The sequence below is a fragment of the Somniosus microcephalus genome, chromosome 14 (assembly GCF_052327205.1).
Source record: "Somniosus microcephalus isolate GS21.2 chromosome 14, FLI_Smic_1.0, whole genome shotgun sequence".
Lineage (NCBI taxonomy): Eukaryota > Metazoa > Chordata > Chondrichthyes > Squaliformes > Somniosidae > Somniosus > Somniosus microcephalus.
The window spans coordinates 70,663,447-70,685,259 of NC_141000.1; the positions used below are offsets into that span (position 1 = coordinate 70,663,447).

The 21,813-nt window shown below is 47.0% G+C and overlaps 1 protein-coding gene across 2 annotated transcripts in view; it reads left to right on the top strand.

Moving 5' to 3' along the window:
• The window catches only part of LOC147107543 (uncharacterized), a 287,647-nt gene that overhangs the window by 185,404 nt on the left and 80,430 nt on the right, over positions 1-21,813 (top strand). For both annotated transcript variants that reach the window (XM_086006636.1, XM_086006635.1), the window contains exon 7: positions 2,988-3,077. In XM_086006636.1, the coding sequence (XP_085862762.1) occupies positions 2,988-3,077 (90 nt within the window). The remainder of the gene's footprint in view (positions 1-2,987; positions 3,078-21,813) is intronic.

The window sequence follows — 21,813 nt, forward strand, 5'->3', positions numbered from 1 at the left end:
ACATGCTACTGGAAGTGGTCCTCTATATTCTCCAACAGGCAGTAACATACAGTTACTTCACTCTGTCGTTAGAATGATGGAGAATGTTACTGATTCATGAATTTGCTACTACCTTTCAGCTTAATATTGTGACCATATAGACAAGTGCACAAAAAACCTCTCTCAAACTCGAAAAGCAAATAAAATCTCAATTTAAAAATTATGTTCTAAACGAAGTAATTTTGGAAAGACTGAAGGGGGAAAAAAATCATGTTCACCAGCAAAATTGCCAGTGTCACCGGCAACTGCAGTTAACGGCTGCAACACTAACCGAGTGAAATTGTTCGGGGGGACAGCTGTCCCGGTGGCGTTGCTGGAGGGATCAGCTATGAAGTTTCTGTCCAGGAGCGGCATTGCAGCTTTCCACAGCCTCTGTGAGCGAAGCTGTGGAACTTGCAAGGAATTGTGGGCAATGAAGAGGTCTGAGAATTAAAGGGACCATGCACACTGAAGCAATACAAAATATATATTTTTAAATTCGCTTATGGGATCTAGGCGTCGCTGGCAAGGCCAGCATTTATTGCCCATCCCTAGTTGCCCTTGAGAAGGTGGTGGTGAGCCGCCGCCTTGAACCGCTGCAGTCCATGTGGTGAAGGTACTCCCACAGTGCTGTTAGGTAGGGAGTTCCAGGATTTTGACCCAGCGACGATGAAGGATCAGTGATATACTTCTAAGTCAGGATGGTGTGTGACTTGGAGGGGAACTTGGAGATGGTGGTGTTCCCATGTGCCTGCTGCCCTGGTCCTCCTTGGTGGAAGAGGCCGCGGGTTTGGGTGGTGGCCGAAGAAGCCTTGGCGAGTTGCTGCAGTGCAACTTGTAGATGGTACACACTGCAGTTACGGTACGCCGGTGGTGGAGGGAGTGAATGTTTATGGTGGTGGATGGGGTGCCAATCAAGCGGCTGCTTTGTCCTGGATGGTGTCGAGCTTCTTGAGTGTTGTTGGAGCTGCACTCATCCAGGCAAGTGGAGAGTATTCCATCACACTCCTTACTTGTGCCTTGTAGATGATGGAAAGGCTTTGGGGAGTCAGGAGGTGAGACACTCACCGCAGAATACCCAGCCTCTGACCTGCTCTTGTTGCCACAGTATTTATGTGGCTGGTCCAGTTAAGTGCAGTGAATCAATACATTTTTCAGCCCTTTCTGCCTTTTTAAGAAATATTCAATATTTGAAAGAAGTTCCAAATGTGAATATTCAGCTGTTAAAGCTGAATTACCTTCCTAACCTCAACAAATGAGAAAACTGCCTCAGCACTAACACAAATAGCTCAGCAAGCCAGGGAAGGGGCACCGAGGGTCTCACACACACCACTCCAGCTTTCTGCAGGGGGTCAACACTGCAAAAGCAGCCCTCTACCCACAGGGGCCAGGAGGCCCTCCAGAAAGAAGGATGTGGGAGTACATCACTAAGGCTGTCACTGCCAGCAGTGTCGCCCCCACCACCTGGCTCCAGTACCCAAAGAAGCTTCATGACCTCAGACCACTGGTCAAGGTCAGTGAATGCATCTTCAAAAGCCATCTCCTTCCAACTGTACCACTAACCTCACACACTGCTCAACCCTCAATCACTCACCTATCAACAATCTGCACCAATGACGAGGCACATCTCCCATTCCTAGCCTCACCTCACCCCTTGGAGGAGACGGTGCTGGCAATTCTTGGCAGGGGCATGGTTGAGCCTTTGGCCAGCGGCGGAGCTGAAAGGATACAAGATGCGGGTGTCCTCGTACATTATCCTCCTTCTGACATGCACCTCTTGCTTTCCCGCGCTCCCGTCAGCATAACTCCACCCTTGTGCCTTCCTCATTTCACACACCCAAGAAATGCAGCCTGCCCAGCCAGTGGGTCAACAAGAAGAGGCAGCCTGCCCAGCCAGTGGGACCGCAGGCAGATGATTCCATCCTGGATATCGCGGCCATGAAGGGACTGTCTGGGATGCATCCTTCTGTCTGAGATGCATCCTTCCGTCTGATTCCTCGTCTTTGGCTTCCTCCTCTTCTGCATCTTCCTCTTCCCTCTGCAAGCGAATGCTGTAAATGTGAAATGCCAGCATAAAATGCTGGAAATACTCAGTTGGTCAGGCAGCATGTCGACCTGAGACATGAACTTTGTTTTTCTCTCCAGGGATGTTGCATGACCTGCTGAGTAGTTGCAACATATGTTCTGTGTTCTCAAAGGCCTTCATTTACCATCCGAGCCCTTGCAAGCGTCCAGCAGCATTCCCATCACACTTAAAAACAACTTTTCACATTTATTGCAGCAAGCCACCATTTCAATAAAATAAAAAAAACAGTCCAAACCTTTAAATTCAAACTTACCTGAATGATGTGTGTGTCCCTTTAAGAACTGCAGACATCACCGCTGTCAGCCTGCTTGCACGCCAGGTTAAACTGGCGTGCTTAGGATCCAACATCGAAGTTTGCATTGCTGACGTTAAGTCGGTGTTGTATGCCGATTGACGTCACCACGCCGCCATTTTTCTTTCAGGGTGCTGCCAGTTACCAGTAGCGCAGACGGGGAGAGGAATATGGCTGCCGCTGCTCTTTCACCAGCTGGTCGTGGGTCCCGCGGCGGCCATTTTATCGCCATTTCATGGTGCTACGGAGTGGTGCTCAACAGATGAATTTCTAGCCCTAATTATTTAAAATAAACATCTTGCATCATTAAAGACTACTTTTAAATCATTTTCCAGAATTATTTTTACTGTATTCACAATTCAACTGCAGACTAGAAGTGATTAATAATGTGTATATATAGCTCCAAAATTATGAGACTCTACCCCAGACATAAAATTGGGAGCGCTGTTAATCAGGTGCACTGATGCCCGTACCCATCGTCCCATCGAACAAGGCTTTGCACCAGGATAAAGCCTCACAGTTTTGGGGCTTAAGTGTATAGGAGTTTATTTTATCTGTTCAGAATTAAGTATGATTTTTTTTTTCTTGCAGTGCGTATTACATTGCCGCCTGGGGTGTGCCATTCATTCTATCCTGTCTTCCGCTCTTTGGAGATTACTACGGCCCTGCTGGAGCATGGTGGTAAGAACCTGACTGTGCCAATAGATAATGCACATTCTGTGTAGAGGAGATCAACTGTCTTTTGTTATTTGTTGCAAATGGAAAATTCATTCATTCAACAAGAAAATAGATTCAGGGATTGGGGTATAATTTGAATTGTAAATTTATATCTAATCATTATCTGTGGAGCTTTTAGAAAGGAAACATATGAGTTAAATAATTTGTATCTAAATATTTTTTTATTCAGTCACGGGATATGGGCGTTGCTGGCAAGGCCAGCATTTATTGCCCATCCCTAATTGCCCTTGAGAAGGTGGTGGTGAGCCGCCGCCTTGAACCACTACAGTCCATGTGGTGAAGGTACTCCCACAGTGCTGTTAGGGAGAGAGTTCCAGGATTTAGGAACGGCAATATATTTCCAAGTCAGGATGGTGTGTAACTTACAGGGGAACTTAGAGGTGATGGTGTTCCCATGCGCCTGCTGCCCTTCTGGGTGGTAGAGGTCATGGGTTTGGGAGGTACTGTCGAAGAAGCCTTGGCGAGTTGCTGCAGTGCATCTTTTAGATGGTACACACTGCAGCCACGGTACGCTGGTGGTGGAGGGAGTGAATGTTTAAGATGGCAGATGTGGTGCCAATCAAGCGGGCTGCTTTGTCTTGGATGGTGTTGAGCTTCTTGAGTGTTGTTGGAGTTGCACTCATCCAGGCATATAATTCTGTTATAAAAAATTAAATGACAAAGGAGACTTTTTGTCAGTTCAGAGATGACAGGTTGTTGTAAAAGAAGAATTTTGTTTTTTTGGGGGCTTTCTCCCACTTTTCTCCCTTCCTCTCGTGAAGGCAATGAATCAGCTTGAGTTCATGATTTCATAGATCCCTCAAGGGTTTTTCTGTGGTAGAAGTTACTATATACGATGGTATTGAGTCACACATACCAATAATGTTCCATGTTCAAATGCCATGTGCAAAGCAGCTTAAATTAGTTTGAGGGGTGGCAACAAAAGTATAGCCACAATAAGGTATCTCCAGGATATAGAGTAGAAAAATCAACGAGGGTTTCAGCAGTTGATAGGTACAGTGCAGTGCACATACATATGAACCACATGATAACTGCTTCTTTTCACGAGTCAACACTTTCATCATTTTGCCTTTAAAAACAAGGAATCAGCTGGACAGAACTCACAGCTTTCATCAAAGCATTGCACATGGTACCCTGACACCAGAAAACTTCTTCATTTGCCAGGTTCGAGGAACCTAATTGACTGCATTTATTTGATTGGTGACCGTCCTGAATGCAGCTGGCATCTGTGCTTCTACTTGAGGGTGGCCTTGAGTCACAAACAGAACCACTCCTTTGGGCCAGCCCCTGCAGCAGGACCTCCGATTCTTCAATGCTGTGCTATTGTGTCGAAGTCTCGACTCCCGAGTAAGACTCTTAAACACAAAGTATCGTCAAAGACAGGCTTTATTTGCTTGCAAGGGAAGAGTTGTGTAGACAAGGGCTACATCAGACCTCTTCAAAGTAATACAGAATTTGTAACATATTTATACAGTACAGAAGCAAAACAGGCTTTCTATGCCACATGACATAGTATTGAATCATAACTGATTACAAAGGCACAGACCTTGCGAATTATTGGAACAACGTATTCCAGGCTTCGTTAGAATAACGAACAGAAATACCTTGAGATAAGATTAATTAATCCTTTATTATGGGATCCTTCTGTTCTCCCACTGTACCAACTGAGCCTGTGGGCCGATGTTTACCTTATCCTGTCCTTGGCTATTTGTTTGGTAAACGAGGCTCCTTGTTAAGCTTGTCACAGATAAGGAGTACGTATGTAGCATTCCTAAATTGTCTCATCCCCTTGAAACTGATTAGTGAATCATGCTGTCGGCCATTTGAGTTTTTATTCTATGCTTAGGAAGCCATTTTGTGTCTAAGTGAGAAACTGTACTTCCACAATTGTGAACAGTTAGTCCTCTTTCCTGTCACTGCCACTGCTACCCCTATTATTGTAAGCAGAAATCATGTAAGAGCTGATCTCGCACCAGATTTTATGCTTTCTATTCAAGTCTGCTACAGACCAAGCTCTTTGGCAAGGCTTTTCCTATGCCAGTAGTTATTCAAATTAGAGGGAGGTACTCCAAATCATACACAAAGTCCAGTACAGCCCACACTATCAATGTAGGTATGCCGATGCCATGGATATGTCATCTTTTTCCAGGATCACCTGGGGTCACGGCATAGGTCCATCTGGTGAATTTAGGACTGATGTCGGGAAGAAATTCTTCACACACAGAATTATCACCACTTGTTGTAGACTTCTGGGCAAGGTAGGAGCAAAAATATTAAGAACCATACCAAAACCAGTCAGATACTGTTAACAGGGATCTGTAGGTTTTTCTTTTTGAATGGATGAACTAAACTAAACTAAACTGGAAGGCCTTCATCGTCTGGATATATCTTGCGATTATGGGTGGGGTTGTGAATTGCTATACAGTAATTGTTTCAGAAATTTGGTGGATCAAAATCACATGAGACATTTAGAATAAGGTGTTCCTTCCCAATACTATTTGTCTGGCTCCATAAGGTAGGTGTTGAGCAGTCAAGTGATGGGATGGGCACACCTCAAGCAATTAGTGTAGTATCATCTTTTCTGCAGAATGTTGTAACAGAATGTGGTAACACCGGTTGAGCATCCTCCTCCAGTCAGTTGTTGGAATGTTGTGCAATATCTCTACTTTTTCAATTACTTCCAAAACAATTAGTAATTCTTTGGCCCGGAATTTGCGGTGGGTAATAACAGCGAACTAACAGCGTTCACCATTATTATCCCTCAGAAACTGACGGCACTTCAGGATTTAGCGCATGCACATCTAAACTGCTAAACAAACTTTATGGCCCTGAAAAAGCTATTTTTTATATTTGTGGAATGTCAAATTTCTCCAAGTTTTTTCATGATATTTCACCTTATCCCCATGTGAGAGTCCTAGCGGGAAAAATTCAGTTGGTTTGCGCCTCCCGTTAGCGCCTTAATGGGGCGCAAAGCAACTAGCGCCCGGGCGAGGCGATACCTGCGCCTCTCGCGGAATTGACCAGAAATTTTGCGGCGGCGCTAATCAATACCACCTGATCTCCTGCGCACACAGATCTTGACGTCATTCGCGCATGCAACGCCCTTGTGATGCCCCGGAACGGAAATTGAGTGGCAACCCCATCCTTTCCGCCTGGTGCAACCAACGACAGGTAGACTGGAACGCTTCCCCAGTCGCTGTGGGGCTGGGGGGGTGCTATTTAAAGGGGGCCTCTTCCTGGCTTTTTGTGTGGTAGACATTTTTGCACCACTCGTTCTGAGAGAGAGAGAGAGAGAAAGAGAGACTTCTGCATTGAGTCAACGCTGTGTGAAGTAGTTTTGGCTTCTGACCATAACTTTGCAGGTACTTTGGTTTTTGACCTTCATTACTTTGATTACCTAGAGACTATGGGGGCTGCACTAATTGGGGGCGTCGTCCTGCGCCAGCAGATTTGGAGGCCACAGAGACGCAGAGAGAGAGTGGCAATCATGGCCAGACGGAGGAGGGCCAACAGGCCTCTGTACAGGAGACCTTACCCTCCCAGGGTATTTCGCCAACAATTCTCATACATTAATATGTCTGAGGTGCAGGGTTTGCGAAGCTTCAGCAAGGAGGTGTTCACTGTGCTCTGCCACCTGCTGCAGCCAGATCTGCAGCCTCAACTGAGGAGCAGGACGTCTCTGTCGGTGGCAGTGAAGATAACAGTGGCTCTCAACTTTTATGCCGCCGGCTCATTTCAATCAGCTACTGGGGACATCGCCAATATCTCCCAGTTTGTGGTCCATTACTGCATCCGTCAGGTCACAAATGCCCTCTATAAAAGGAGACGAGAGTACATCTCTTTCCCCATGACCCCAGACAAGCAGCATGAACGCACAATGGGCTTTGCAATGATAGTGGGCTTCCCCTTGGTGCAGGGCGCCATTGACTGCACGCATGTGGCTTTGCATGCGCCGCATGAGAATGCAGAGGATTTCTGCAACCGAAAGGGGTTCCATTCCTTAAACGTGCAGTTGGTCTGTGACCACAGGCAGCTGATACTCGCTGTCAATGCCTGCTATCCTGGCAGCAGCCACGATGCATACATCCTGCGCCAGACTACTGTGGCAGAACTTTTCCAGGCACCGCATCACCCTGGTGGTTGGATATCCACTGTGCACCTGGCTGATGACACCGCTCCGTACGTCCAACACCCCTGCTGAGCTGCGGTACAACGAGAGCCATCAAGCTACCAGGAACATCGTTGAGCACACAATTGCCATGCTCAAGCAACGGTTATGCTGTCTGGACCATTCTGGAGGAGCCCTGCAGTACTCGCCTGAGCGAGTCTCCCACTTTGTTGTTGTGTGCTGCATGCTGCATAACCTGGCAATCCTCAGGACCCAGCCAATGCCGCCAGGCCTTGGAGCGCCACCAGAGGAGGAGGAGGAAGAGGAGGAGGATGATCATCAGCAGCACCAAGGCGGGAGGGAGGCCCACAATGTAGAAACTCGAAGGGCCGTCCGTCAACGGCTGATAGCAAGCCGCTTCTAGGCCCCTGCTGAGGAAATGGCTTCTGCCATTGAGAACAACATGAATGAAACCAACCCACAACCCCTAAGCCGGCCAAGGCAGCAATAATTGCAAAGACCAAACATGTACATTTGAATACAAAAACTTATTTATTTTACAAACTCTGTGTGTGTCATTTCCTCATGACAAACTAATAGAAAGAAACACAAAAAAACAGTCATTAACATAACTGGTTCTCACAACCTGGAGATAATGTCCAAAACACTAAACAAAAGTTTGACCATGAACCTCGGCCTTTAATAAAAAAAATGACCAACATTTTGTCACACCTCCTTCCCTTGCGCACTTCCCCCCCTTCCCACCCTACTGCTCCTCCGTAATGGGACCCCAGTGGCTGCAGAAAGGCTGGTGGAAGGCTGCTGATTGTCAGAACCTGAGACTGCAGATGCCCTTGAAGGACGGCCTCGACCAGCTCTGGGCCTGGAGGGCCTGGCTGCAGACTGCACCAGCTCTGCATGGGCGGCAGCACTCTGTCCTACAGGCAGTGGCAAGTGCAGTGGAGAAGTGACAGTGGTGGTAGCAGGAATGCTGTCATCTTGAGAGAGGACAGCAACTCCCTGCTCGACCGACACACTGGCACTCCCACGGGGCTGCACTTCAGCATCCAGAGCAAACTACTGGAGCACAGATTGCTGGCCTGCTGCGGCGCGGTGAGAGCCCCGGGGAAATGTGTCCGAACCAGCGAGGATGGCAGCAGTCAGTGCTCGCGTGGCCTCAATCTGAGTCTGCATGAGAGCAGTCAGAGATGGGGTCATGGCGCGGCATCCGCCTGTGCTACAGTGAAGTACTCCACACTCCTTGCCAGTGATTTAATGCATTCAGGCACCCTTCCCACTGCACCCATGAGCTCGGTGTGCATGTCCACCGCCTGGGTGTTCATTTCAGAGGTCAGCCACTCCTCCTCTGCGTCCACTGCAGTAGGACTCGCTGGCATACTCTCCCTCCAGGGAGAAAGCCCCCGAGCTTCCCTACCCCCATCACGTTGCTGCAGCCCGCTGGGTCCTGGAGCTTCATCCTCATCAGACCCTTCCCTGGAGGGGAGCGGGGGGGGGGGAAGGTGTGTTCCCAGTGTGGGCATGGGCTTCCTCGGGAGAGGGTGGTGCTGATGCTCCGGCTTCATCTTCCTCCTTGCCTGCAGCTTCACTCCCACTGGCAGCTTGAGGGCCCGTCTCCTCAGCTGGTGAATCCCGATCTGAAAGCAGGGAGGTACAAGAGTGGCTTTAGGGTTTGGACAGGGTGGCAGTAAGGGAGTAATGTGTACAGCGATTTAGTAAGTTGAATTGAAAGTGTCAAAGGCTGGTGTTCTGAGGGACAAGTGGAAGGAGAGAGGACAAAAAGGTGATGACTTTACCATTGCTGTCCAGAACAGGGTCGACCTCTCCAGTGGCGACAGAACCGATCACCTGGCTTGCCACAATCCTGTGGACGGCTCCTCAAGATCGCTGAGGGTTTGCAGCTGAGGCCGCCCTCCACCCATCCGTTGCTGCTGTCTCCTATTATGAAAATAGCTTGGCCTGCAAGAAAAAGGACGGCGTCTGAGTAAATATACAGCCATGGTCTTGCCTGATGTGCCTCCCATAATTGAATTGCCCTTACTGTATGCAGCCATGGTCTTGCCTGATGTGCCTCCCATAATTGAATAGCCCTTACTGTATGCAAAGTGTGGAATGTGCGTGTGTGTTTGATGAAAGGGCCATAGGTGTTGGATGAGTGTTGGGCATTGGGGCTTTTAAGACCCTCTGGCCATAGAGTGAGGGTGAGAAGGAGGGATGGAGAGGTATTGAAAAAAAGCCACTCACCCTGACGACCCGAGTGAGGTCGTTGAACTTTTTTCTACATTGTATATGGGTCCTGGGCACCATGCCCCTGGAGGAGATGCTCTGTGCCACCTTCCTTCACACTCTTCTGTAATCGCGCGGCAAAGGCCTCCTGCCAATCTCTGGGTACAGTATTGATCTTCTGCACTCCACCGCGCCAACCAGAGCCTCCAAGGCCCGCTCGCTGAAGTGCTGTGCTCGCTCCCTGGTTCTCTCCATAGTCCTTGGCTGCAAGATTTAGGCACAGGTCTCTCCAGGCCGAGATTCAAGGCTGCAATGAGCAGGGTGTGGCTGGAGAGCAAGATCGACCCTCCCCTTTAAGAACTGTCCTGCGCCAGTGTGTCTGTGTTCCATGGCTAACTGACATCACCTGCGCTGCGCCCGCGCTCTGAGTTAGCGCCTCGCTCCTCGGCTTTTGCGCCTTAAGAGAGGTGTGTAGCGCCTGATTTAGTGCTGCAATCACCTCCAGGGGCAATAAAAGCCAAGTTTGCCGTCGGAGGCGATAATTAGCGCCAGGCGCTAAACTTTGCGCACGGCCGATAATCGCGCCCCAAACGGGGCAATACTGAATTTTTCCCCCCTAATCTTTGTTTCGCTCTCTACATTTTTTTAAAAGTCTGGATAAAAACAGCTTCTCATTTCCTGTCTGAGAATTCTGCAATGTGATTGGCTGCTTGGAGAGCTTGTTGACGTAGTTGGCAGCGACTGAGATTGATGTATCAAAGCTCCTTCAGGTGTTTGTGTTTTGGATTTCAGTTGAAGTTCTGCACTGTGCCCTGGAAGATGGGCAAGATTACCCAAACACACCCCTCCCCTTAGTCAGAATTTTGTTTGTTTTTGTAAAAGGAAGTGGGGAAATCATAATACTTGGTAAAAGTGAATAAGTTTGCCTGAAAATATTAATGGTTTTATAAGCCATTAAAAATAGGCGTAGCTGTAACCTAATAACATATGCCGGACCCATATCTCTCAAACTGCAGTCTGTTAAATGGATGAAAGTCAGGTTGGCAGGGACACACCTTTTGTAAAACCTGCTGATTTACCAACTTCACAGAATCACAGAAACCCCACAGTGCAGATAGAGGCCATTTCGGCCTATCGAGCCTGCACCGACACATATCCCACCCGATCCCCGTAACCCCTGCACCAACACATATCCCACCCTATCCCCGTAACCCCACGTATTTAATCCCCCTAACACTAAGGGTCAATTTATCATAGCCAATCAACTTAACCTGCACATCTTTGGACTGTGGGAGGAAACCGGAGCAAACCCACGCAAACACGGGGAGAATGTGCAAACTCCACACAGACAGTCACCCGAGGCCGGATTCGAACCCGGGTCCCTGGCGCTGTAAGGCAACAGTGCTAACCACTATGCCACCGTGCCGCCCTTGTGCACCATTTCTGGTTTTCTCAGCAGTATTTAATGTCCGGACATATTGATTAAATGAGACAGTTGAGAGGTATGGTCTGATCTATTACATATAGCAGAGCAACAACATATAATTTCATATACTTATCATATTTTTGCATATGATATCCTGAAAGACTGTTGTCAGCTTTCAAAGTAACAGACTTTTCTTTCATGCAACTTATGTAAAACTAATTTCTTTAAAATTCTGAATTTACTATGGTAATGCAGAATTGGAGAATCAAAGCCCATTTGATTTATAACAATCTAAGAATAAACATCATTCCATGTGGTGACAAAGTGCAGCGCTTTTCCATGGCATATTATTTCTTGTTTTAACAGGGTTAAAACCAGGTTCACTGAAAGAAAATGATCCAGTTTATTTGATCCACAACAACCCAGCAATGGATGGTTTGTCTGTTGTAGGTGTCACAGATATATGAATATCTTAATCCTTTAAATTATAGCCCTATTTACCTGCTTGCTTTATTTGGTGAATTCATAGGGGCGAGGACACCAGATCTCCCACCTCCACCATTCCTACAGGTTCAGGCACCATCTTAAGCTCCCTTAAATTAGAGGGTTGCAAACTCTGGTACACCTGCTGCACAGCTAGTCCAGTTATTTACCCCCAAATTTGGCTTGAGCTTGTTGAGCATTGCCGTGCCTTGACACCCCAAGGCTCCTTTTCTCCAGGACTGTCCGTCTCCTCAAACCTGTTTCCTCTCCACCCTTGACTGCAGTACCAACTGCAAAGAATTCATGGATTTCTTTGTCTTATGATTAAGACCATCTCTGCTGCTACCTCTGCTTCTACCTCCCTTTCTCTCTCTAGTTTCCTACCCAGTCTAGCACCGATTTCACCCCCCCACCCCCGACCCTGTCACTCTGCAGTTTATTTCCCATCTTTTCCTCCAGTCCCAACACCATCTCTAATCTCATCTTGTCTTTGAGACCAGCTTCCTTCTCACTGAATTTTTTTCCACCATCACTACCCCTCCTGGCTCCTATGCAACTGACGTTGTTAATGGCTCTCTTTACTTAGGCCTTCCCTCTCTCTTTCAAAACTGCTATCATCACCCACTCCTCTAAATACCCACCTTGGGCCAGTCTGTCCTCTCTAACTACTGCCCCATCTCTAACTTCCCTTTCCTCTTCAAAATCCTTGAATGTATTGTCTCCTCCCAGCTCTGTATCGATATCGCCCAAAACTCCCTTTGAATCCCAACAGTTCAGCTTCTGCCCTGCTCACAGCACCAAGTCCACCCTGGCCAGAGTCACAAAAGTCGTGATCTGTTATCTTGACTGTGATGAGTTATTTGTCCATATCCTCCTCAACCTTTCCATGATGTTTGATGTGACCAACCATGCCATCCTCTTCCATCGCTGTTCCTCTATTGTCCATTATTTATATATTGGCCCAGTAATTCCTGTCGGGGGCTTGCCGCGCGTGCAAGCCCCCGATGTGCGCTCACCCTGCGCGCCGACATCTGAAATCTGGCCCGCAGTGGATTTCCTGTCAGTGGCCAGGTTCTGATCCCGGCGCGCTGTGCTAACCTGACCCAGCGGCGTAGTTAGTGCGATGTGCCGGCTGGGATCAGGTGAGCACTGTTCAGCCAATCAGGGGAGGGGAAACTTCATTCATAAGTTTGATAGTAAAGACTGTCAAACTCATGAAAAGTACTGCACCCCAAAACACTACTTAAACTTTAAATAAAATTTTAAAAATCATCCCAATAATTAAATTAACTATGAATAACTTTAAAAAACTATTTTAAACAATTAATCAAATTTTTGAAAAAAATAAATTTTTAAAAAATAGGGTCTAAAACTAAACTTACCTTACTGTAGATTCTTTAAAAATAATAAACCTGTGGAAAAAAAAATTCTAAATTGTACTAAAAGACCACTTACCTGTAAAACTAAGTACTTACGTGTGGTTTTTCAATGCGTAAAAACCGGAGGCCTTTACACATGCGCAAATCTGTAAAAATACAGGAAATCCAAGTCGCACGCGCTGCCCGATACCGCGCATGCGTTCAGCCTCTTAACCCCTTGGGTCAGAGGACAGGAAATGCCGGTTTTCAGCGCATGCGCTGTGCATGCTGAAAACCGACAATTCCTCCTGGCACACGCGTGAGTACCCCGTCCTTACTCACGCGTTGTGACAGGAATTACTGGGCCAATATATTGAGTTTGAAAGTGACTTCGTTAAATCCGAAACTAGGGTCTTAAATCTAAACAAAGCAAACTACGTAGGTATGAGGGGCGAGTTGGCTAAGGTAGATTGGGAAACTACGTTAAAAGATATGACAGTGGACGAGCAATGGCTGGCATTTAAAGAACAAAAACCCCACAGGAAAAGTGGTCCAACTGTGGCTAACAAGAGAACTTAAAGATAGTATTAAATCAAAGGAAGAGGCCTATAATGTTGCCAAAAAGAGTAGTAAGCCTGAGGATTGGGAGGATTTTAGAATTCAGCAAAGGAGGACCAAGAAATTGATAAAGAAAGGGAAAATAGAAAGAGAGTAAACTAGCGAGAGACATAAAACAGACTGTAAAAGCTTCTATAGGTATGTAAAATGGAAAAGATTAGCGAAAGTAAATGTGCGTCCCTGACAGGAGAAATTATAATGGGGAATAAGGAAATGGCAGAGAAATTAAACAAATACTTTGGCCGTGATTTTGTAAATGGATGCGGCTTGGGAGCAGGTCAGCTGGTTTCCGGGTTCCTGTCCCGCCCCCAACTGCATCCGGCCCACGGACGTGATTTTCCCTTGATTGACCTTGTTAAGCCCGCCCTGCAGACTTGCCAGCCAATTAAGAGGAAGCCGGTCAGATTACGTCATTTGATGATGCATCATCTGCCGGTTTTCTTAAAGGGACCACTCACAATTTTTTTTGACAGCTCATTTCTCAGTGTTTGACAGCTTTGAGGTGCAGCAAACACTGACAATCACTGTACAAAGGTGAGCTCTTGCACCCAGGCTCTCCAATGACTTCTTCCATAGGCTAGAACAGATGGCAGCTGCAGGTGAGGTGACTGAAGCGATCTGTCACTGGTGAACGAGGTTCTCCCATCGAGCTGGGACTAGACATCCAATTCAAAACTTGTTACCTACAGAAAAGTGTAAATACATTAAAAATGATTTTCCCAACATTTTCATACCTCTGAAACTCACCAGTGCACCATTGGATACTTCACACCACTTCTGCAGCTGTCATCAATGCAGAAACATTACAGCAGACTTGCAACACACCACACTTACCTGGCGTGGTGTCCGGATGTTGGGAAACCCGAGGCAGAAGCGGCAATATTGAAAAAGAGCCTGCTAACAACTATCAAGTACCTGTTAAGAGGCAGGTAAGTGGCTTTAATCTTCTTCCCGCTGCTAGGTGTCATCTCATGCGCAAATCAGGGACCCGACACTTGGGAAGATTGATTGGAGGTGGGTTGACTGATTGGAGGCGGGTTGACAACGGGTTTCCTACCCGCTGCCAATCTTTGTGATTTTGACCGCGGTCCCGCCTCCAAACCTGCACTCTGAGCGCTGGCAAAATTCCGGCCTTTGTGCTTGTCTTCACGGAAGAAGACGCAAAAAAACTTCCCGGAAATAGTGGAGAACCAAGGGTCTAGCGAGAATGAGGAACTGAAAGGTATTAGTATTAGTAAAAAAGTAGTACTGGAGAAATTAATGGGACTGAAAGCCGATAAATCCCCTGGACCTGATGGCCTACATCCTAGGGTTTTGAAAGAGTTGGCTATAGAGCTAGTGGATGCATTGGTTGTCATTTTCCAAAATTCCATAGATTCTAGAATGGTTCCCGCAGATTGGAAGGTAGCAAATGTAACCCCACTGTTTAAGAAAGGAGGGAGAGAGAAAACAGGGAACTACAGACCGGTTAACCTGACATCAGTAGTAGGGGAAATGCTACAATCTTTTATTAAGGATGTGGTAACAGGGCACTTAGTAAATAATAATAGGGTTGGGCAGAGTCAACACGGATTTATGAAAGGGAAATAGTGTTTGACAAATCTGTTAAGAGTTTTTTGAGGTTGTAACTAGCAGAATAGATAAGGGGGAACCAGTGGATGTGGTGTATTTGGATTTTCAGAAGGCATTCAATAAGGTGCCACACAAGAGGTTATTAAGCAAAATGATGGCTCATGGAATTGGGGGGTAATATACAAGCATGAATTGAGGATTGGTTAATGGACAGAAAACAGAGAGTAGGAATAAACGGGTCATTTTCGGGTTGGCAGGCTGTAACTATTGGGGTACCGCAAAGATCAATGCTTGGGCCTCAGCTATTCACAATCTACATCAATGATTAGGAAGAAGGGACCAAATGCAATATATCCAAGTTTGCTGATGATACAAAGCTGGGTGGGAATGTAAGTTGTGAGGAGGATGCAAGGAGGCTTCAAGGGGATATAGACAGGTTAAGTGAGTGGGCAAGAACATGGCAAATGGAATATAATGTGAAGTTATCCACTTTGGTAGGAAAAATAGAGAAGCTGAGTATTTTTTAAATGGTGAGAGATTGGGAAATGTTTGTGTTCAGAGGGACCTGGGTGTCCTTGCACCCGGATCACTGAAAGTTAACATGCAGTACAGCAAGCAATTAGGAAAGCAAATGGTATGTTGGCCTTTATTACAAGAGGATTTGAGTATAAGAGTAAAGACAAAGACGTCTTACTGTAATTATATAGGGCCCTGGTGAGAGCACACCTGGAGTAGTGTGTACAGTTTTGGTCTCCTTATCTAAGGAAGGATATACTTGCCATAGAGGGAGTGCAACGAAGATTCACCAGACTGGTTCCTGGGATGGGGGGGATTGTCCTATGAGGACCGATTGAGTAGACTAGGCCTATATTCTCTAGAGTTTAGAAGAATGAGAGGTGATCTCATTGAAACATACAAAATTTTACAGGGCTTGACAAGGTAGATGCAGGGAAGATGTTTTCCCTGGCCGGGGAGTCTAGAACCAGGGGTCACAGTCTCAGAATAAGGGGTTGGCCATTTAGGACTGAGATGAGATGAGAAATTTCTTCACTCAGAGGGTGGTGAATCTTTGGAATTCTCTACCCCAGAGGGTTATGGAGGCTCAGTGGCTGAGTATATTCAAGACAGAGATCGATAGATGTTTGGATATTAAGGGAATCAAGGGATATGGGGATAGTTCAGGAAAGTGGAGTTGAGGTAGAAGATCAGCCATGATCTTCTTGAATGGCAGAGCAGACTCAAAGGGCCAAATTGCCTACTCCTGTTCCTATTTCTTATGTTCTTATGTCCAGTTCCATGAGACTGCCCTTGCGTGATTCCACTCCTACCTGTCCAAATGCAGCCAGTATATCTCCAACAATGGCTTCTCTTCCCGCCCCCACACATTCGCCAAATAATCTAGCCCTGGCTTTCTCATCTCCATGGTGCCTCTTGATGGCATCATGCACAGGCATGGGGTCGATGACACCCAACCCTACCTCTCCAGCAAAGCCAGCATTTCTAGCCCCCATCATAAACTCGGCTCGCTTGGCACTGTCTCCACCCTTCTGTGCAGCATTTTGTCAGGCTGACCAGATTGCACAAAACTTTCTGCTTCAAACTCCACATCCACCACTAGCATCCCTTACTTCTACCTCCACAACATTGTCCAGCCCAGCCTCCTCTACCTTACCCCTACTGCTGCTAAAATCCTTGCGCACACTTTTGTTACCTCTCGACTCGATTTCCTCAATGTCCTCCTTGCTAGCCTCCCATCTTCCACCCTCCATAAATCCAGCTCATCACAAGAACAAGGCTCAGATAGGGTTAAAATGGCAGCATTTTGTCTTTTGTAACTCCTTTCAAATCCAGTATGAAAAAAATCCGATTTTTTAGATACAGCATCGACACTGGGGATCAGCCTTGCTTCGATTTATTGATCTGAGCTAAACTTGAGCTCCTTCGTCTTTTGCCTAACATCTTCCTGAAACAATATACTGGTTGTGTCAGATGGTTTCAAATTGCAGTCTGACACATGCACTGTGTGCTGTACTGGAAGACAGCAACCCATTTGGGATTTGAATCGGGCAACTGGCATCAGCTTGATTTAAATCAGTTTGCTTTGCAACTGGTTTGAAATCTCCATCAGGAGCTAGACAATTTATACAGAGCCGGAACCATTGCAACAAATTAATTAGCATAATTTACATGCTACATCTTGATGCACAACAGCAAAAAAATTACAAACCCCTGGCCACATTTGAATGTTTAACACAGTATAAATGGCCCTTTTTTCTTTTGTTTCTTCACTCTGGACACTACAAAACAGCACATGTTAAACATGAACGAAATTTGTAAACTTCTGTTTTCTTTGAGTGGATAAAATGCACCAACTTCACACAGGCACACAGAGAAAATGTACTTGGAATTTCTGATCATTGACTATGAATAGGTGGAAACTGAAACTCACGGGGGGGGGTAATTTTAACCGGGCGGGAAATGCACAGGATTGGGTGGAACGCCGGTTTTACACCCCGCCCAATATCACTCTCCATTGACTTCACTGGAGAGTAAAATCGGGAAGAGTGTAAAACCAGCGTTGTACGCAATCCCAGTTTCCAGTCAGGTTAAAATTGACCCCTAGTTCCTGTATATCACTGCTTTTTTGTCACGATATCCACTGACTGAGATTGAATGCTTTATCCCTCCTCCAACGCCTCTCCTTCATCATCCAACTCTTTGGGACTGCCCTTGCACTGCTCCATTCCTCCCTATCCGAACATAGCCAACGCATCTTCACCAAGAACTTCTCTACCCTCCCCGCCCTGGAGTCCCCAAGGGACTATCTTTGGTTCTCTGCTCCTCTTCGTCCATATGCTGCGCTCAGTGCAGGCATGGATCAGCTTCCACATGTATGTCGATGACACTCAGCTGTACCTTTCCGCCACCCCCCTTGACCCCTTTACAGTCTCTGTGGTGTCGGACTGTTTAGGTGCGATTTAAACCCAGTCCGGAATGGAACAGTGCGTGTGGGGCGGGGCTAAAATTGCATCTGGGTACTTACATACTGTTCTCGCCTTCTGCCATCTTGGCAGGCAAGTTGGGACTTCATTAACATTAAAAAGTCATGCTCCAATGATGTCATTGGGATCCCGACACGTTTTTAACTGAAAATAACAGAAGCCCTGCCCAGTCCTGGACCCAGGATTGTTATGCGACAGTTACTGAAGATGTATAAAAAGGAACTCTCAGCTGCAGCTCACTGGATCAGTGGATCTTCTTGCTGTCGGGTTTGCCAGGACAGTTTCCAGCTTCCTGATCGCTACTTTCACTTTTTTTTGCCTTACTACCCGTAGTAAGCTTTCTGTCCTTATTATGGATGCAATCATTGCTGTTTTATTTTGAATGGAGGAGGAGCAGCAGCCACTTCAGCAACCACCACAGCAGAGGAGAGAGCAGCCTGCATACCCAGCACATAGAGTCTACAGGCCAAGAGTCATCTCCTTGGACCTATCTGAGGACCAGTGCAGCAGGGGGCTGCACTTCTCCAGACAGGCTATTGCAGACCTCTGCAGCTTCCTGCAACAGGACCTGCTGCCTGTGAAGCAGACGTCAGGAAGACATGGACAGACTGGTGAAATGGGCAGATACATGACAGATGAAATTTAGTGCAGATAAGTGTGAAGTGAGGCATTTTGGGAAGAGAATAAGGAGAGGCAATATAAGCTAAATGGTACCATTTTAAAAGGGCGTGCAGACCTGAAGGTTCACATACACAAATCTTTGAGGAAAAGTTGGTAGAGCTGTTAAAAAGCCTATGGGATCTTGACTTTATAAATACAGGCATAGAGTACAAAAGCAAGGAGGTTGTGCTAAACCTCAATGGTTAGGCCTCAGCGAGAGTATTGTGTCTAATTCTGGACACACTTTAAGAAGGATGTGAAGGCCTTCGAGAATGTGGAGAGGAGATTTACCAGAATGATACCAGAGATGAGGGGCTTCAGTTATGTGGGGCAACTAGAGAAGCTGGGATTGTTCTCCGAGCAGAGCAGGTTAAGGGGAGATTTAACAGAGGTGCTCAAAATTATGAGGAGCTTTGATAGAATAAATAAGGAGAAAGTTACCACTGGTGGGTGGATCAGTAACCAGAGGTTGCAGATTTAAGGTAAGTGGAAGATGAGGAGAATTTTTTTTAAATTTTTTTTTTAACAAACTTGCACAGGCACAATGGGCTGTAAGATTTTATGATTCTATGAATGACACCCTGCATGTGGACGAACCAGTCACGACTGAAAAGCCCCGAACGCTCTCCTGTTGACTACTGAGGTCAAAGGGGAAGGTAATGTACTGCTCCGCTCTGGTGAACAGGATGTTGGCAACCTGCTTAATGTATCTGTGTACTGCAGGCTGTGACATGTGGCTGATGCCCCCTATAGCAGCCTGACTTTGAGGGCCACTGGCATGGTATGTCTCCCTGGATCAGCAGGCAACAGGCCCTGTTGCAGGAGGCTACAGAGGTCTCCAATAGTCTGTCTGCATTTATCATAAACCTACTTTTTCTGTTTCATTTTAATCTCAATTTCTTTAGTCATCCAGGAATCTCTAGCTTTAGATGCCCTTCCTTTCATCCTCATTGGAACATGTTTATTCTGTACCTGAACTATCTCCTCCTTGAAGGCCCCCCATTGCTCATTTACTATTTTACCTGCCAATCTTTGTTTCCAATCCACTTGGGCTGCATTGACTGCACACATCAGGGCACCGGGGACACCAACCAGCAGCATTTGTGAATAGAAAAGAAGACCGTTCCATTACTGTGCAGCTAGAATCTCCTTAGCACGCCTTCCAGTATATGCATGCCTGATTCCTGCGCTGGGTTAAAATCGGGGCTCTTGTCTAACATTGATGAGTTGCAGTATCCGGAAGACTGAAGCTAATGTCTTCAGCCCTTGCCACAAGCTCCACTCTCTTGCAACCAATATGTTTCCCCTCCATGCTCAAATGTCTCAGTCTGAATCAGACTATTTTCAGCCTTGGTGTCCTGTTTATCTGAGTTTAGTTTTAGACCCATTACCCTCTCCAGAAAGACCATTTACTTCTACCTCTACAACATTGCACACATCTGTCCCTACCTCAACCTCTTCATTGCTGAAATCCTCACATGTGCCTTTCTCACCTCTAGAGTAGAGTACTTCAAAGCTGTCCTTGTGGTCTCCTTTTCTCCACCCTCCATAAACTCCAAGTTGTACAAAACGCTGCCACACGCGTCCTGACCTACACTTAAGTCCTGCTTGCCAATCACTTCTGTCCTTGCTGACTTACATTGGCTCCCATTCTCCAATGAGTTAAGTTTTAAAATTCTCCGGCCTAGAAATTCGGTTGTTTGCGCCAGCGGTTAGCGCCTAAAGAGACCGAGAATTGGGGCGTTACCCAATGTTGGGGCGGGCGCAATGAAGATAGCGAAAGCTCCCATATTGACTATACATTTAACGCCTGCGCTAAGTGTTTGCGCGCGCCCGCGAGCGCAAGCAGATCATGACGTCATTTCAGTGTGCAACGCCTTTTAGGGGCGCCTGAGCGGATATTGGGTGGCGCCCGGAGCCTTTACGCCTAGCGCTATTAGTGACAGTTCGAAGGAGCGTTAGCAGGCCCTTCTCGGAGTCGGGGGGCGCTATTTAAAGGGGACAGCTCTAGTATAGAAGCTTCAGCCACTTGGCCTGTTCATTGCGATCGTTGGTGGAGAGAGTTGGTGAGCTACTGTGGAGCAGAGTTTTTGGAATTTAGCATTAGAGTACTTGGGACCCTCAAACCTGTCCGGAGCAGTTGGAGCACTAGACCTAACAGCCTTTTGACCAACTGGCATCGGAATGGGAGATGCTTTGGAGGGCGACGGCCTCATGGCCGAACACTATGAAGGGGCAGAGAGACGGCGGGAGAGAGGGCCGGGATTGGCCAGAAGGAGGAGGGGCAATGGAGGTCGGCCAATCCAAGGGTATGCTGCGAGGGTCTTTAGGCAGCAGGTGTCATACCTTGACATGTCGGAGGAGCAGTGTGTGCGAAGGCTCCGAATCGGGAGGGATGTTGTTACTGAGCTGTGCCACCTGCTTGCTGAGGATCTGCAGCCGCGTCTACGGTGCAGGACCTCTCTGTCGGTGGCCGTTAAACTGACTGTTGCCCTCAATTTTTATGGCAACGGATCCTTTCAGTCAGCCATTGGGGACATTGCGAATATCTCTCAGGTTGCAGTCCACTGCTGCATCCGGCAAGTTACAGCTACGCTTTATAGGCGAAGGCGTCAATTCATCACCTTCCCTCTGACCCTGGAGAAGCAGGCGGAGGAGGAGGAGGAGCATGCGGACGACGAGGAGGAGGAGGAGGAGGAAGATGGAAGGGCTCCTGAAAGTGGAAGGGCCATCCATCAGAGGCTCATGAGGACTTGTATCGAGGCCCCTCTGGCGGAATGATGAGTGTCTTTACTCCTGCGCACTTTGGATGTTTGAAAGCCTCTGAAGGCCAGCATCACTGTAATTAGTCACGTGCACCATAGCACATTAAAACTTCTCTTTATTGTCACAAAAGTCTTTCATTACAGCAAAACAACGTCATGTCAACAGAAACCATAACTAACAAAATAACAGTTAACTCTTCGGCAAAGCCGCAAAACTAAACAAACCATTTCCAACAATTACAACAGGTGAGGGTGTCCTTGAATTTGGCCAAAGAAACGTCTCAGCACCTCCCTCTACTGCTGGCCCCTTGATGGAGAACGACTTCTCTTTCGCGGTCGGCCCCTTCCCTCCCTGCTACTCCTACGTAATTGAACCCCAGTGGCGGGGTGAAGGCTGGGGGACGCCTGCTGACTGTCTGGAAGCGCAGAAGCCCCTGAGGGAC